The sequence below is a fragment of the Amphibalanus amphitrite genome, unplaced genomic scaffold (assembly GCF_019059575.1).
Source record: "Amphibalanus amphitrite isolate SeventyFive unplaced genomic scaffold, NRLGWU_Aamphi_draft 000575F_arrow, whole genome shotgun sequence".
NCBI lineage: Eukaryota > Metazoa > Arthropoda > Thecostraca > Balanomorpha > Balanidae > Amphibalanus > Amphibalanus amphitrite.
The window spans coordinates 28278-46884 of NW_024882069.1; the positions used below are offsets into that span (position 1 = coordinate 28278).

The 18607-nt window shown below is 50.9% G+C and overlaps 1 protein-coding gene across 2 annotated transcripts in view; it reads left to right on the top strand.

Annotated features, from left to right (window-relative positions):
• Nucleotides 1-440: 440 nt before the first annotated feature.
• LOC122394136 (transcription factor Sox-2-like) overlaps nucleotides 441-18607 on the top strand; it is a 30653-nt gene continuing 12486 nt past the window's right edge. The window contains exons 1-2 of one of the 2 annotated variants that reach the window (XM_043390775.1): nucleotides 441-1589; nucleotides 14167-14241. In XM_043390775.1, coding sequence (XP_043246710.1) covers nucleotides 1060-1589; nucleotides 14167-14241 — 605 coding nt within the window. In that variant the 5' untranslated portion in view covers nucleotides 441-1059. The remainder of the gene's footprint in view (nucleotides 1590-14166; nucleotides 14242-18607) is intronic. The other variant, XM_043390776.1, reaches the window with a different exon arrangement.

The following is an 18607-nucleotide window of genomic DNA, read 5'->3' on the forward strand; positions in this document are numbered from 1 at the left end:
TTCAGAATATTTTTTGTTCCATATTTAATGTTTGTCAGCCTATCTAAAACGATAAGTTACTCAGCGATAGTGTGCGCTCTCACTTGAAGCAAGCACTGGCTAATAATCTCACCCCCGCCACTCGAGGCTGGACAATAGGCCGCATCTAAGTCGACATACGCAGAGTGGTACTAATGCCGCTATAAAAGCGAGGCCCGTTTGATTGTGTCGTATTGTAGGCGCCAATGTGCCGTGGGGCGAGCCATTGAACTTCAGCATTGAACGGTGGCTTATGGACTTATCACCCACAAAGGGATCATGTCCGAACGTAAAGGAGCACGTAGACGATACGGCAGCGTTGGCCACCACAGTATTTGAACTGGGCAACTGAGGGCGCTGTGGCGTCTGGGCAGTTCCCTCAAATCGGCGGCCGTAGGTAGGTGCCGCGCCGCGTCGCCAGGGGGTGCTGGTCCGCGCGGCGGCCCTGCCAGTGAAGTCAGTCGTGGAGAGCAGCTGCGTGGGACCGGTGGGACACGCTCCTCTCGCCAGGAGCGCCATTAATCGCCGCCGGCACAGCGGACCGAGCGACGCCGCCGGGCCCGAGCGACGCCACGCCAGCTGCACCGCAATCATTCTGCCGTCCGTCAAATTGGGACGTGAGAAAAATCACAGCGCCCGGCCGCATCTCGCCCGGCGACCTGGGCCGCCGTAAAAACCCGGCCGTCGCCAGCCGGCCGCCGACCAGCCGCATTCCACGGCTCGCTGGCTCCGCCCACCGCGCTGACGTCACGCTCGCTCCGCCCCTCGGCCGCCAGACGCTTGGCCATTGGCCGGCCGCCAGCGCTGGTTATTCCCTCGCAACATCTGAACGGCACATTACCACCAAATAATAGAGCGTATTGAATAGGAGCGGACGTACAATACGGCGCTCTGGGTGTTATTGAATCTGTGTGCAAAACTTACTTATTGGAGTGCATATTAAATTGTACGTGAAAAGCAAGGAGTGTGTTTGGCAAGCCAGTGCAGTGCAAAGTGGCAAAAGTGGCTTACGAACGAGTATACCGCGACTATCTGGATACCATGTTAACTATGGAGGGTGACCTGAAGGGCGGCATCGGGCACATGCCGCCCAGCCACCACTCGCTGTCGCACCACGCGCAGCACATCAGCCACCCGTCGCACTCACCAATCTCGCACGGGCTGACTCAGGTTCCTCCAAGTGCCGGTCAGCCGCCGCCGCCGACCTCCCAGCACCAGCAGCCGCAGCAGCAGCCCCAGCAACCCCAGCAGCAGCAACAGCAGCAACAGCAGCAGCAGCAGCAGCAGTCGACCAACAACAACAACAACAGCAAGCTGTCGGGCTCGGCTGCGGCGGCGGCGGCGGCGGCAGCGGACCGCGTGAAGCGTCCCATGAACGCGTTCATGGTCTGGTCGCGCGGCCAGCGGCGCAAGATGGCCCAGGAGAACCCCAAGATGCACAACTCGGAGATCTCCAAGCGGCTCGGCGCAGAGTGGAAGCTGATGAACGACACGGACAAGCGGCCGTTTATTGACGAGGCCAAGAGGTTACGGGCGGTGCACATGAAGGAGTACCCCGACTACAAGTACAGGTTAGTGTGAGGGTTGTGAGGGTCCGTCTCGGTCTGTCTGAACACGGTTAGAGTCCCGCAGGTAGGGTAGAGTCCGTGTGATACCTGAGAGATCCTCACAGACCTGGTCCGAAACCATCACCTTATGCAAAATGCGCCAAAGTTTGGTCCAGTGAATATCTCAAAACTGAACCTCATGTGGAGAGACCAGTCAGCTGCTGCTGACAACCACAAAGACTGCCACAAACGTTACTTAGTTCCTCCAGGGATCACCCATGCCTCCCGGGGTGACCCCTGGCCCTCCGGTGTGGTCCCCTGGACCCCCTGTTCCCCCAAGGACCATCCCGGAGTGATCGGTATAATCCCGCCCCGTGCCGGTCTGCTCGGTAGAATCACGCCGCTAATTCGGCTCTGTCAGTCTGCCCCGTGCCTGGACACCCCTCGCTCGATCTCTGACGGCGCGTCTCCGCCCGGGAGGAGCCGCTCCTCCCGCCGCCGCAGCGCCCATTAGCCGGAATGACACGAGTACCGACATCGAGCGAGCGCTGCTCGCGGCCCCGAGGAGCCTAATCAAATCAGCAGCCCCACGACCCTCGTAAAACGCCATCAATTGACCGACTAGCATCAACAGATGCTCGACAGCGCCCCAGTAATTGCCTAAATAATAGAGCAATGTCTGGGAACGGAATCACACCAATTGATAACCGAAATTAATTTCCGCCAGACTGTCCATCAGGTGGTGCTGACACCTCATTATGAATAACTGATGATACCAGTCAGGTCAATCACCGGGGGCACCTCCTGTAGACAGGCGGGTCGGGGCCCGGTCCGAACGGCGCCAAACTTGTCGCCAAGTTTGACACGCGCGGAGCGGCTCAGGTCGTCTGTTAATCCGGGCTGGGTGGCTCGTCTGAGCCGGTGGTCCCGCAATGGTCCATGGTCCATGGGTCTCTACTCGACCCCCTACTCGATCTTCTCAATCCCCTATTTGATTCCCCCTCGCGCGGTCCTTACTCGGTTCATGGGCGGGGTGGAATCCGATCCAGGCGATGACCTGCCGGTGAACCTTCCCGTCGTTTGAGGGTAGTTGACGTCTGGCGAGCGCCGTCCGAGGGTTACCGGGGGTGGACGCAATTAGAGGCGACATTCCTGGTGTCACCGGCCGGTCCGGTAGGGGCCGAATCTGCCGCGGTCAGTCGGGGCGGGCCGCCGTCACCTTCCGCCGCCGCCGCCGCTGTCTCCTGGGCTGGGACGATCAGACGCTGACAGGATGACCCGTCCTATGTCCCAGGCCCAGCCGCTGTCCTATCAGAAGTACGACTCGTTCTTTCATAATCAGATGTGGACATCACCACCCGTTCAATGTCCTAGCCGGATCCATCCTTCACCGCCCTCAGATCAGGCCGGGAATTGCGGCCGGTCTCATCTTTCACTCCCAAAACGGTCCCCTGCAAGTAGAATGCCAGCCTTGACGAAATGGCAAAGAAGCCATAGTTTTGGCAGTTTCAGAATTCAGAAATTAAAATAGATGTTGATTTCCACATTTTCAGCGTTGGTTTTACACATTAATCATCTATTTGACCTCAGAGGAAATATGAGCTAGTGCCGGACGATTTGACCCATCCAGCAAAATGCAAAATGACTTTGAAATGAGCCAGCCATTGAAAGCAGCTTGGTTCCATCCAACACCATATAAAATGTCGAACGCCAGTCTTGTTTTTAAATACGTATCTCCTGCTGAGCAAATACGCTGGATTATCCGGCCACCAAAAACCAGCTCAGAGACGCGTCGCGCGGCGTCTTTCGCGGTGTCCCGCGGTGCGGGCTCTCTGTGGTTCATTCGACACTTGCTGAGGTAACCTGACCCTCCCTCCAGTACCGGCCGGCAGGATACGGGGGCGGCTTCCGAATCTCAGGCTCCACCGGTCGGGGTCGGGGGATATTTGCACTGAGGTGTGTTCTAGGGAGCGATGTGTGGATAACATTTCGACTAGCCCGATCTTTTCGACAAATAATGGTTATATATCATGGGGCGAACAAGTTATAGGCTATAGCTGAAAGGGGTATCGATAGGCATTTAAATGCAGCAACGGTCACAGCAACGGTCACAGCAAAAATTATAATTAAGACAAGTTGTAGATAATTATCTGCTAAAAATTAATCTACCATTTTCTTGCTGAATTTACTTAAAACTAAAAATTTAGCCCGGCTTCGCCCAGAAGCTCGACCATTCTCTCTTTACACACTCAGCCATTCCCTGAGTAATGCCAGTGGTAATCTCAACTGAGCACCACTGGTGCTCTCGGAGCACCAGTGCTCTCCTCTGAGCTCCCTTCCCGCTCGACCGCCTGAGCTCCGTCGCCTGGGTTCCGCTCGGGCCGCTCGGCCGCCGACCGGCCGGGAAAGCCGACGCCGAGCGACTCGGTCGGCCCGAGCGGTCGGAGGGTCGGAGGGTCGCGGCTGTCCCAGCAGAGAGTAGAGGTTATATGGGACTCAGAATTTGGGCCTGCTTCACTTGATAATTTTTTTCAAGATCTATACAGCATGGAAATTTTGCATACAGTGCACCATCAAACATTTAATTCACTATATCATTTTCAAAGAGACATTAACAGATCAGGGCAGTGTTTGTCATCAAGGCGAAATTTAGTAGCTCTTCGACATAATTCGATATTTCAGCACACTTCCCTGCCAGCATCCAGCATTAATCGCCTTATGTCCGATCCACCTCGGACATTGTCCGGCATTCGTCTGACCTTAGTCCGATCCATGTCGTACACCGTGTCCAATCCTCCACCGACTTTGCCCAGTTTGTCCGATACATGTGTCTGTCTGATCCTCCGCTGACTTTGTCCAGTTTGTGTCCGAGCCCAGTCCGAGGAGGACATGTCTGCCCAATTTTCCGTCATTCCCTGGATGAGTACCCGGCTCGACCGTCGTCGCTTCCAGTCTGCGCTGTCTGCGCCGGGTCGGTTCAAATTCCTGTCATTGGGTCGGCCTGCTAACCACGGGGTGCTGGTTAGCAGGGCGCCGTCTCCGCCCCCGGACCGCCCCCGAGTCCACGGGGACGCCTCTCCCACCGAACCCGGCCCGCGCACACATCTGTAATTATTGTCGGTAGGTTTTTGGGTGATTAAGCTGACCCTGACCAGGTAGTTATTCATTCGCTGGTCATAAAGTTATGGAGTGCAATTGAGAAATGACACAAAATCTTTGGTCAAACACAGTTCCGAGAAGAAAATGCTCTATTATCTGTGTTGTGGGGTGAGGACAAGTGCAAAATACCTTATTCCATGTAATTTGTTGCATAAATTGAGATGTATCATGCTGTGATGAACATGGAATTCCTATAACTCGGTATTGCCCTCGAGGCGTGTGTTCAATGCACATTACCATACGGTACATGAGGTGAGCCAGTGAAGTTCACGTGCCGAATCTGCCTAAGGCGGCGTCTGTTGATATATGGAACCGGCGCTAACCACAGCCCCTGCACGTGTATGACTTTATAATTCAATATAAAACCTGCCGGTGTTAATCGCTGCATAGTAATGCAAAACGCAAAGGACTGGCATTAGTGTGCTAGATGAGAATTTAAGTACCGAAACGCTTAATAAGATTAGCACATGGCGCGGCCACCTCTAGTGCTATTGCCCGTCCGCTCCCGCGGCGCGTTATTTATCAGTGGGATAAATTTGGATGAATATCATCACTGCAGATCACGCGAGCCTCCCGCCGAGCGATCAGTATCTCTGCTGAACCCTGGCCAGATCAGACCTGGCCGGTACAGATCGGGGTTTACGCCTGACGCCACTCAGGCGAGCTGCGGCCACGACCAAATGGCGCATTTCCCTAATGACCAGGGGCGGCCGATATTAAAGTCAGAAAATTGCGCCAGAGGGTGTGTTGCCGCACAATAGGACGCGCTCGGCGCACGATGAAACTGCGCGTGAATAACTGATAGGATGAGGTGATAATGGTTGGTGATGATCAGGGGAGTATCACTTAGCGAGCGGCTCGTGCAATGCCGCGCTGCTCGGCGCAGGCAGATCACCGAATTGTGGTTTGTAAATAGCCGGGAGTGGTAAATCGAAGCAATAGCTCTGATACTAGCAATGCGTTTTCCCTTCCTTGTGGATTAGATTTTCAATTGAAAACTTATACAACAGTTATTATGGCGAATTATTTACATTTGTTCCAAATATATTCTCGCAATTTTAAAGATTCATCTGATGCTTGCCACATCCCACAAAGCCTGTTGGGCCTAACTTTGTCAGAGGTGTGCACAGGTCGATGTGTGAGTTTTATGGGTCAAAGCCTAGAATTCAATATTTCTAAAACCCACTGAATACTGATACTGCGGAGCGGTATACGCGCGGCGGACGCGGCATGTCGCCACCGTTTCCGGCTCAGTGCACGTGTGCACGCAGCTCTGTGCACAGCAGGGGAGGGGGTGCCCCCCTCGACCTCAGTGACCGGGCGCGGTACATGACATCCTGCGTTATCGTGACATTGACACTGTGTACGTGGCTGTGCACATGTGTGCGGTCCGTCCCTCCCCGAGAGCGGAATGTGGGTCACCTATTTTTCGCTGCAACGTATAAGGCTTATCAAAAGGGTATTTAAATTATTTAAAAGCAGGGTATTTAAATTATTTTTATCCTTTGATGGAAATTACGTCAAATTATGGTGATGGAATTGGGTTTAAACGTGCAATATTCTGCGAGGCCGCTCCACTGTATCCTAAATCACATTGCCGTGGGAATCAGATGAATGTTGTAACAAGTTGGTCAGGTCACGTGCTGCGTATGGTTCCCCACGTGTGGCACTAGCCGTTATTGTTGCTAATCGTGTTTTGACAGAATCAGGCACATGTGGTGCTACGAGGAACAGGTGTGCACCAAAGGACTTGTGCAACGTGCTGCACGCAGCGTATTTTATGTGTTATACCTACTCGGTAGCTTATTGTCACTTGAATGGATTCTCACTTTATTTATGGGTAGGCGCACACTTCACACATAACAGTGTTACACGAGTAGCTGTGACCTGTGAGCCCGTCCTAGCTATTTATAAATTCTCACCCAGTGTTGTTGGCTATCGCTGGCCAGCAAAACTGCTGGCCGGGTGCGTGGCTGCCTAGCTGAGTTATAATGAACTACGACCCACAACTGTTGAGCTGACCCCTACTGGGCTGGGCTGAGCCCTAACTGCTGAGCTGAGCCTCAGTGGGCTGCCGGGCTGAGCTCTACTGAGCTGCTGGAAGAAGCTGTTCCCTTTCGATATGCTAGCCAGTGGCTGCTGGTTGGGCCTATGTTGGCTAAACACCGATCTAATGGTCTGTGACTGCTGACTTCTGGCTGCTGGTCTGCTGGTCTACGGACAGTTGGTCTGTAACTGCATCAACTGTTCCCATTGCTGGTCTAGCTGCTGGTTGTTAGCTGCTGGCGAATCGAGACCGCCGAAGACTGCCTGCAGGGTACTAAGCCCGAGCTGATGGCTAATGGGGTACTGGTTAGCGGCTGGTTGCTAGCTGTCCTGCTGCTTAGTGACTTGTTCACGCACTGGTGATCAGAGACCACCGGTCCGAATATCCTGTGCCCTTCCAGCTGGATTTTTGCTGATCGGACTGGTCTGATATCTCTAGCTGTATGGACCGCGCCAGTCTGGCTGGTCTGGAGTTCCCCACACCTGGATTGCCGCCGGGCCAGTCCGACCGGCCTGTCCTCTCTCCACCACCAGCCGCCGTGTCCTCGGTTTACTCCACCCGCTGTTTGTGCGCTGTGGCGGCCCACCGACCACTGCACGTGCTCGGGTTGTATTTTGGCGGCGCGGCAGGCCGATGGGACCGCGCCGGCACGGCGGGGCTCCCGGCCCGTGTCCGGTGGTAGCACCTGGCCCCACGGGGACCGGGGAGAGGGCCGCACCGCGCCACACCGGCTGGCCCGGCGGCGGCGACGGCGGAGCCTGGTGGCATTGGCTCTGGGATAAGAATGACACAGCATTCGCCCTCCCCTCCATCCCCCTGTAAAGGGGTATTACCGTGAGAGACACGGCTGGCGGAACCACTGTCCGTAACAGAGGCACACGACCGCCCGGCTCAGAGGCCAACTCAGCAGACTTACTCAGCCGGCCGCCCAGACCTCACCGCGACCCAGGTGGCTGACTCAGTCGGCCGGTAGGACTCTCCACTTCTGAGGAGGAGGAATGTCCGGTCAGTGGTGTCGGGGTCGACCTTGATGGTCCTGCGTCACCTCGGTCCGACATGGTCCGCCGTGGTCCGACATGGTCCGCCGCGCGGTCTGGTCGGCTAGGGACGTGTCTGGTCAGTGTCCTGCCCATGGCATCAGGTCTACATAGTCGGGTCTGGGCTGGCATTGTCAGCATTTATTTAGCGACAACCATGCTCTAATTTGAATTAGTAACGAAACCTTGTTGTCTGTTCGATAAAAACATAAGCAATACATCATTTAAGTTCAAGTGAATATTTATTTCATCGTAAGTTGACAGCGGATATTGTGTTGGTGCAGGTGGCATGCTATGATGACACCACAAAACATTTCCCCACTTCCTAAATATTATCCTTATACTGTGGTATGACAGTTTGACGTTTGTGAAAAGCGATAATGTGAACACATATATATTGCACAAACCGGTTTCGATATCACTTCATCAGTGTGCAAATATATAAATAAAACACTCAAAATACAAAACGGAGACGAAATAGGTACAGCACGTACAGCAGAGCAAATTAATTTCAAATACATTCATATGACCTCATGTGATTGAGATCCCAAGACGCTTCCGCACCAAAAGAACGGCTAAACTTTTTCCCAATCGTATGTCACCAGCTTTGGAATTTACACACAAACAAGATTCAATGAGGGACGATTCAACCGTTTTTCTATCGGACCTACTTAACCTATCTCGTATGATCTCAGTGCGATCCCAATCAGGTAGACTACCACACTTTTCGGCATGTTTCACCATTGCATTGTTAATATTGTGGTTCCTAAAATCTCTCTTGTGCTCCATTAACCTGTTCTTAAGCCCTCTCGACGTTTCACCGAAATAAGGTTGTGTACACCCCTTGCACGGTATTTTATACACTAAACTTGTTTCACTACGGTCACACTTTTTCTTTTTTGCTACAACCTGACCAATCTTCTCCCCAGCCTTTTCCACAATCTGAATATCGGAGCACTTCAACATCTTTGATAATGCTTCACAATTCTGTGACCTGGGTACAACAACTATGGCGTTCTTTGTCTTTCCGTTTGTTTCGTTTCCCGTCCTATTCTTGATCCTTTTTGCCTTATTATAGCATTCAATTATAAATGCCCTGGGGTACCTCAAACCTCTAAAAACGTCAGTGATATGATCACATTCTTCCTTCAGATTTTCGGGACTACATATTCTCATCGCTCTGAGGAAGAATCCAATCACTACCCCCGATTTCGTTCTCCTGCTATGAGCTGAAAAGAAATGAATATAGTCCTCTTTGTTTGTGATTTTCCTATACACTTTGTATCTGATGCCGCTGGGCGTCCTCTCAATATGGACATCTAAGAAAGGTAAAGTATTGTTAGTTTCTTCTTCTAATGTGAACTGGATCCTCCTTTCCACAGCGTTCAGCTCAGCTAACTTTTCACTAAGATCAAGATTGTCTGGCACAACTAACAGGATGTCATCAACATACCTATACCAAACAACATCACCTCCCATGACGTTAAAATAATGGTCGGTCTCCATCATCTCCATATATAGACATGCCGCCACTGGGCTTAATGGGGACCCCATGGCCAGACCGTGTATCTGTTGAAATTCTTCCCCGTTGAAAGAGAAAACCTGAAAGTCTAAACACAGTTGCACAAGCTGAATAAAGTGACTCTTAGTGACGGGGAAGTTTTCATCTGGGATGTTTTGAATAGCCTTCTTAATAGCAATGATCGCCTTTTCTACAGGGACACTGGTGAATAGCGCCTTAACGTCAAAACTAGCAAATTTCTTGCCACTCAAGTCTAGCTCACTTAGACGACTTAGCAAATCACCGGAATTCTTTAAATGAGAATCACTAACCGTTCCAAGTAACTGAGTTAGCGGTCTAGCTAGGACCTTTGCCAGGCGATGCGGAGCGCTTCCGATACCCGATGTAATCGGTCGCATTGGGATTCCGGGCTTGTGTACTTTAGGCAGTCCTCTCATCCTCGGGGCCACTGGTGCTTCCTCGAGAAGATGTTGTAGCTGTTTTCCCTTTTCCGAGCTTCGGAGTATCTTGCGGGCCTTTTTGTTGAACTCGACACTTTGACATCTGATCGTTCCAGTCACTATTTTCTTATACGTTTCCGGATCGCTGAGCAGGTCTTGCATTTTAGCATCGTAATCTGACTTGTCCATAACAATGACTCCACCTCCTTTATCCGCAGAAGTGACCACAATGTTATCATCTTTGGACAACTTGACTAATGCCTGTTTGAATCTTCTAGGGATAGCACTGGGCTCATGATCCGCTAAAGCTTTACAGCTAGTGACGATCCCCTGGATGAACCCCTTCTGTATCTCAGAGTCCTTGAAGTTCTGGTTTTTAATGAGATGCTCAGACAGTGATCGATTGTCCGTACCTGTATCAAATTTTAGTCCCAGAGACAAGGCCTGCTTCTCGTCGTTCGTTAGAGTTCGGGATGATAGATTTGTTATGATTTCGCTTCGTCCTGCTCCGGCCCAATCACTTTCAAGACATAGCTTGTTCAGCTTTCGATTTAGCCTCTCTTTTTGGTTGACGTTAAACTCTTTAAGTTCTTCGGCGTGTTTTCTAGATATATTACCGCCTTGGTATTCTTCACGTTTAAGTATTATCTCATCTCGAAGGTTGGAACATGCTTCTTCCAAGTAAGCACGGGCTGATCTCGTGAACGGTGAGTTCTTGCTTCTCAGATGCGGCGGCGCTGATTTAGGTAAGACTTGCTCTGCTAAGCACTGTTTTAGAAAAATTAAGCGATTACAAAGGCTGGCTAGCTTCTTTCGGACTAAGAATTCCTGAGATATGTTCACATTATCACTGTTAGACATATTGTGGTATGACAGTTTGACGTTTGTGAAAAGCGATAATGTGAACACATATATATTGCACAAACCGGTTTCGATATCACTTCATCAGTGTGCAAATATATAAATAAAACACTCAAAATACAAAACGGAGACGAAATAGGTACAGCACGTACAGCAGAGCAAATTAATTTCAAATACATTCATATGACCTCATGTGATTGAGATCCCAAGACGCTTCCGCACCAAAAGAACGGCTAAACTTTTTCCCAATCGTATGTCACCAGCTTTGGAATTTACACACAAACAAGATTCAATGAGGGACGATTCAACCGTTTTTCTATCGGACCTACTTAACCTATCTCGTATGATCTCAGTGCGATCCCAATCAGGTAGACTACCACACTTTTCGGCATGTTTCACCATTGCATTGTTAATATTGTGGTTCCTAAAATCTCTCTTGTGCTCCATTAACCTGTTCTTAAGCCCTCTCGACGTTTCACCGAAATAAGGTTGTGTACACCCCTTGCACGGTATTGGGAAAGCGTTGGTGCGGAAGCGTCTTGGGATCTCAATCACATGAGGTCATATGAATGTATTTGAAATTAATTTGCTCTGCTGTACGTGCTGTACCTATTTCGTCTCCGTTTTGTATTTTGAGTGTTTTATTTATATATTTGCACACTGATGAAGTGATATCGAAACCGGTTTGTGCAATATATATGTGTTCACATTATCGCTTTTCACAAACGTCAAACTGTCATACCACAATATGTCTAACAGTGATAATGTGAACATATCTCAGGAATTCTTAGTCCGAAAGAAGCTAGCCAGCCTTTGTAATCGCTTAATTTTTCTAAAACAGTGCTTAGCAGAGCAAGTCTTACCTAAATCAGCGCCGCCGCATCTGAGAAGCAAGAACTCACCGTTCACGAGATCAGCCCGTGCTTACTTGGAAGAAGCATGTTCCAACCTTCGAGATGAGATAATACTTAAACGTGAAGAATACCAAGGCGGTAATATATCTAGAAAACACGCCGAAGAACTTAAAGAGTTTAACGTCAACCAAAAAGAGAGGCTAAATCGAAAGCTGAACAAGCTATGTCTTGAAAGTGATTGGGCCGGAGCAGGACGAAGCGAAATCATAACAAATCTATCATCCCGAACTCTAACGAACGACGAGAAGCAGGCCTTGTCTCTGGGACTAAAATTTGATACAGGTACGGACAATCGATCACTGTCTGAGCATCTCATTAAAAACCAGAACTTCAAGGACTCTGAGATACAGAAGGGGTTCATCCAGGGGATCGTCACTAGCTGTAAAGCTTTAGCGGATCATGAGCCCAGTGCTATCCCTAGAAGATTCAAACAGGCATTAGTCAAGTTGTCCAAAGATGATAACATTGTGGTCACTTCTGCGGATAAAGGAGGTGGAGTCATTGTTATGGACAAGTCAGATTACGATGCTAAAATGCAAGACCTGCTCAGCGATCCGGAAACGTATAAGAAAATAGTGACTGGAACGATCAGATGTCAAAGTGTCGAGTTCAACAAAAAGGCCCGCAAGATACTCCGAAGCTCGGAAAAGGGAAAACAGCTACAACATCTTCTCGAGGAAGCACCAGTGGCCCCGAGGATGAGAGGACTGCCTAAAGTACACAAGCCCGGAATCCCAATGCGACCGATTACATCGGGTATCGGAAGCGCTCCGCATCGCCTGGCAAAGGTCCTAGCTAGACCGCTAACTCAGTTACTTGGAACGGTTAGTGATTCTCATTTAAAGAATTCCGGTGATTTGCTAAGTCGTCTAAGTGAGCTAGACTTGAGTGGCAAGAAATTTGCTAGTTTTGACGTTAAGGCGCTATTCACCAGTGTCCCTGTAGAAAAGGCGATCATTGCTATTAAGAAGGCTATTCAAAACATCCCAGATGAAAACTTCCCCGTCACTAAGAGTCACTTTATTCAGCTTGTGCAACTGTGTTTAGACTTTCAGGTTTTCTCTTTCAACGGGGAAGAATTTCAACAGATACACGGTCTGGCCATGGGGTCCCCATTAAGCCCAGTGGCGGCATGTCTATATATGGAGATGATGGAGACCGACCATTATTTTAACGTCATGGGAGGTGATGTTGTTTGGTATAGGTATGTTGATGACATCCTGTTAGTTGTGCCAGACAATCTTGATCTTAGTGAAAAGTTAGCTGAGCTGAACGCTGTGGAAAGGAGGATCCAGTTCACATTAGAAGAAGAAACTAACAATACTTTACCTTTCTTAGATGTCCATATTGAGAGGACGCCCAGCGGCATCAGATACAAAGTGTATAGGAAAATCACAAACAAAGAGGACTATATTCATTTCTTTTCAGCTCATAGCAGGAGAACGAAATCGGGGGTAGTGATTGGATTCTTCCTCAGAGCGATGAGAATATGTAGTCCCGAAAATCTGAAGGAAGAATGTGATCATATCACTGACGTTTTTAGAGGTTTGAGGTACCCCAGGGCATTTATAATTGAATGCTATAATAAGGCAAAAAGGATCAAGAATAGGACGGGAAACGAAACAAACGGAAAGACAAAGAACGCCATAGTTGTTGTACCCAGGTCACAGAATTGTGAAGCATTATCAAAGATGTTGAAGTGCTCCGATATTCAGATTGTGGAAAAGGCTGGGGAGAAGATTGGTCAGGTTGTAGCAAAAAAGAAAAAGTGTGACCGTAGTGAAACAAGTTTAGTGTATAAAATACCGTGCAAGGGGTGTACACAACCTTATTTCGGTGAAACGTCGAGAGGGCTTAAGAACAGGTTAATGGAGCACAAGAGAGATTTTAGGAACCACAATATTAACAATGCAATGGTGAAACATGCCGAAAAGTGTGGTAGTCTACCTGATTGGGATCGCACTGAGATCATACGAGATAGGTTAAGTAGGTCCGATAGAAAAACGGTTGAATCGTCCCTCATTGAATCTTGTTTGTGTGTAAATTCCAAAGCTGGTGACATACGATTGGGAAAAAGTTTAGCCGTTCTTTTGGTGCGGAAGCGTCTTGGGATCTCAATCACATGAGGTCATATGAATGTATTTGAAATTAATTTGCTCTGCTGTACGTGCTGTACCTATTTCGTCTCCGTTTTGTATTTTGAGTGTTTTATTTATATATTTGCACACTGATGAAGTGATATCGAAACCGGTTTGTGCAATATATATGTGTTCACATTATCGCTTTTCATATCCTTATACTATTTCATCCAATGTGAAAAAGTGACTGTACTCCGATCTGGTTACAACATTCGCGTCTTTGATGTGTTCTGCCACAGTGACAGCGCACAGCGTTATGCACTGCTGTGTCACTCGATGTGTGTAAACTGTGAACTGTGAACTGACCCCATCAATTGTGACTCATAGCCAACACAAGTGTAAGTCCTCACACACCAACCTCCACATTATCTGGAGCGTACACGCGTAATCCGTACTCCCGACGCCCCTCCCCCGCCCGCTGGCAGCATGCCACAACCACAGAGTGGTATAGCTGCTCACACATCGTCACTTTTCTCGTTATAGATGCCGAAAAAGTCGAGCAAATCCTATTGGCGGCAGCGTGAAATCATTTCTGGGCCATGCTCCCGAGACAGACAAGTTAGTATTTCGCTGCTTGTTAATGTTGTCTTTATGTTGGCTTTATTTGATTCTGCCCTAAAATGAACAGTTCCCTCGAAAGAGGCGCTTCTTTTCTTCATTTGGATGTTTCCTTGGTGTTATTTGTTTGCCGTTTGCCATGTACTGTGCCAAGTTTGTTTTCAAATTGACGTTTTCAATATGTATATTTCCTTATATTTGGATTGAAGCACCCTTCTCTAATCCCCTATAATTTTCGCCGAGGATGATTTCATTTCAAATTAGACGGTGGGTCAAATTATTGAAACAACTGCCGACACTAAGTGTCGCCCCTCCGCACTGATCACAAAATCAATAACAGTCCTATTCGGCCGCAAGAATTACAGTGCTTTCACTAGTTTGCCAGGAAAACAGCCATTATGCAAAACCTGTAATTATGTCAGTTGCTTGATTTCCACACTCCTGCCTACCCGGTGCCGCCTGCCTCTCGGGTATCTGGGGCCATTGAGTTACCGTAGCCAATGTGTGTCAAACGGCTGATTACGGTGGTAAGTACAGCTGCCGAGGACCCCTCCTGGACCCCTGCTCCTTCCTGCTTCCCTGAGTGTCCCACCGCAGGTTGAACAGCACAGAGCACAGACTGTTGATGTTTCCCACCGCACTGAAATGAACTCCGGGCTGGTGTGGAGAAGAGCCGGTCTCGGTTTCATGTCTGGTGCATGTGTGTGTGCGTGTCTGCGCGTGTGTGTGTGAGCTGTGTGCGCTGGTTCTCCGGCTGGACGTGGCACAGAGGTGGGGCTCAGCATGCGGTCCCGAGCCCTCTGGTTGCGTCGCGTCGCGTCCAACCCGCTGGGGCCGGTCTCGGCGCGCGGGGGTAATCTGACGGTATTTGTCGCAGCGCGGCGGAATTCGCCGGGCGGCGATTAGCCGGCGGCCGGCGCGGCGGGGAGGAGCGGCAGGCACCACTGATTAGGTCAGATGGTGCGGACTAATCCAGCGGACGGCCCCCCGCCGCCGCCGCCCCTGGTCCCTCCCCCCCCCCGCGACGACCGGGGAGGGACGCGGGGCGGAACCGACCAGCTACTGGTGGTGGTGTGACCTGTTGGGCTACTGGTGATCACTGGCGACCACTGGTGATCACTGGAGATCGCTGGTGATCGATAGTGATTGCTGGTGACTGGTGTTAGTTCGAGAACACTTGTGATCGCTGGTGAACGCTGGTGATCTTTGGTGAGGTTGGTGATGCTTGATGATCCTTGTTGATGGTTGGGGATTGTTGGTGGTCACTGGAGATCACTGATGATTTCTGGGGATCGTTGGAGATCACTAGTGATCATAGTGGGATCACTAGCATCATAATTGTTTTATCACTGCCAATGTAGTTATATCTGTCCCGCCACGCTTATTCGAAGAATGCGTTACGCCAGATGTCATTCGTGGTTTGTGTTATTTGACTGCGGTCAGTAAAATTGTGCATCATCTGTGTTGGCTGATATGCGCTTACCACGCTATGAAATCGTGACCATTGCCATTGTAAGTGCTGACTGATCCCTGTGAGGTTTATGTGCTGGGGTGCGCTGTATCACAGCGTGGAAGCTACCCAATGTTTCACACTGAAATCTTAAGCGGTACGCGATCCCCATACTCTTAGAACTCCAAATTGACAAAAGCACTTTGAAGCCATTCGGTTTGACTCCCAAACTTTGCGTGATTATGCCCTCTTATAGGAGAAAGACGCCGCAGTTGTAACAACTGCTCTCCCATCTGATAAACTAAGACATCACCTTACCGATTTCCGGACACCCAGCTGCCAAGATAACGGACAGGATCCACGGGGGCAGCACCGTCCCCCAAATCTCTGCTGTTTTTGGCACGAAATGATCAGATAATCAGTGGGTTTGTGGGGTTCAGGGGACCGCTCCCAACTCAGCGCCCTCGCCTTCCCCGGCCAGGTGGGAGGGGAGGAGGGGAGGGGACGGGAGGGCCAGGTGGAACGTCCCTGTGTGGCGTCCGCCGCATCTGCGTACGCCTGGATGGGGAACTGCGCGCGCTGGGGAAAGCTGTGCAGTGGTACGCATATGATGTTTTTACTGGCCGATTTAAACCCTGCTGTCTTGTTTTTGTATTCTACCGTTCAACTGAATTGCTGTGATTTGACATATCTGCTGAATTGTTTAAGCATTTGTGTAATGGTAACCTTTCGCCAAAGATGTCTTCAAAATTATGATGTTGTCCTTGATGGAATATCATAGTCCGTATCACATCGATCGCCATGGCCTACTGTCCACACTTCCCCGTCCAGTGTCGGCCTGTTGTGCCCTGTCGTGCACTCGGGCCGCGCCCTGCCCTGTTCCAGTTCCGTTTTTACCTAATCGCCTGCTGCCGCTGCGGTGTGCGGGACATCAGCTGGGCCGCCCCAAATGACAGCTCTCACGCAATGTGCCGCTTTCCGGGCCGTCCTCCCCTCCCTGCCGTCCGCCGGTGGAGCGCATCCCGGCGTGGCGTCCCGGCTGTGGAATCCCGTCCCCACCCCATGGACTCCCCTCCGTGGACTCCTCCTGCCTCTCTCTCTCTTTCTCTCTCTCTCTCTCTCTCTCTCTCTCTCTCTCTCTCTCTCTCTCTCTCTCTCTCTCTCTCTCTCTCTCTCTCTCTCTCTCTCTCTCTCTCTCTCTCTCTCTCTCTCTCTCTCTCTCTCTCTCTCTCTCTATCTCTCTCTCCCCGGCTCCCACCGCCTGTTCGGTCGTCGCTCTACTCGGTTGCTGTCGCGTCGTCTCCCGCTCGTGATTGTCTCGCCTGCTCCGGCGTTCCGCGGCCGAGCCGCGTCTCTCCGCTTCTCTGGCGCCGTGGGAACAGAGCCGGCCCCACGCTGCTCTAATCTCAGCGCGGAGGCGGCGCGGCCCGGCTGCCCGGCGCGCTGCGGCGCCCCACGCGTTGATAACACCGAGAAGCGCGCAGGGCCGCTGCCTCGCATCGCCAGCGGCGGCCAATCGCGGCAGGACGGTCGGCGAACGCTTTGCGCCGCTCAGCGCCGCTCCAAGGAGCCGGCTTCCGCATAAATTGCGGCCACCGCGGCGGCGTGGCGTGGCCTCGTCCGTCGAGCGAATCTGAAGCATCGCTGGTGACGCGTTCATTGGCCGCCGCGCTGACCGGCCGTCGCAGAGCGGCCGATAACGAAAAATAATCACCGCCGACGACGACGGTTTTTGTCAGATTGATTGAATTAGTGGCTCTGATAAAATTGTCGCGCGACTTATGCAGCGCGCTGGCTGCAGCGGGCATAATTCGACGCTGTCGGAGCCGGCCGATGTTTGCATACGTCGGCCGCGGCCGCGGAGCGACGCCATCTTGGGAACTGGCAGAGCTGCGGAGGCGGCAGAGCTGTGGGGGAGGCAGAGCTGCGGGGGTGGCTTCCGAGGAGCGTGGGATGAGATGAAGTCGGATACAAATCTGGAGTGTGATGACGAAACAAGGCAGTAAGGAAAATGGAGAAAAGAAGATGAAAAGAGAATTGAAGATGATGAACGAGCGTAGCCTCTAGCCCGAACTGGTGTTGAGGAGTGGATGTGGGAGCTGTGTAGCAGGAATCTTAGTATATACAACACGATGCTCGCTTGCGAAAACTTTACGCATCTTTCAAGATTAAGTCAAATCAGCCATCCTTGGGCTGCGCTGTATGTCCACATTTATGGAACAAGTACGCATCATGAAGATGTACGCATGAGAGCTGCTCCTTCAGTGTCTTGACTCAGGGAACAACCCTCGAATTTTCTCACAAGCGGGACCACTTTGCTGTCGATCCATCGCGGCTTCATTGGTTCGATTTTAGGGTGCACGGCACGCAGCCCCGGCCCTTGGGCGGGCCAGATGACTCGGCAAAATGAAATCGATCGAGCGCGGCAGCCGTGGCGTCCTCGGCAGCCCGCTCTGACGATGACGGTGTACTTGTGGTCGGCAACCGATATCCTCGGTTCGCGGAAGAAACTAGCGCAGCAGCAGTCGAGTGATAACCAGAACTGGGGCTAATGTGCATCCAAATGCATTTGGAGACGTGTTTTAGAGTGAAGCTATTTTTGCCACGACTGAGGTATATTTACCAATTTCGATGATCGTTAACTTAGGTAGCTAGTTCAATTTTCAACTGTTGGTGATTCCTTATTTTCTGCACGTGGATATCTCTGTGGCACTGGCTATGTGTCCATCGACTCCGTCTCGCCCTACCTCTGCCAGCGTCCCTCACTCGTCTGACCGGGATCGGTTCGCTCACCGGCCTCAGCGTCACCGCCGTCGATGGGCCATTACTCACGACTCGTGATAAACTACTGTTGGAACAATTAGTGCGCCGCCGCCGGCCACCGACGGGCCTCCGACATGCAAAGCCAATTTGGCC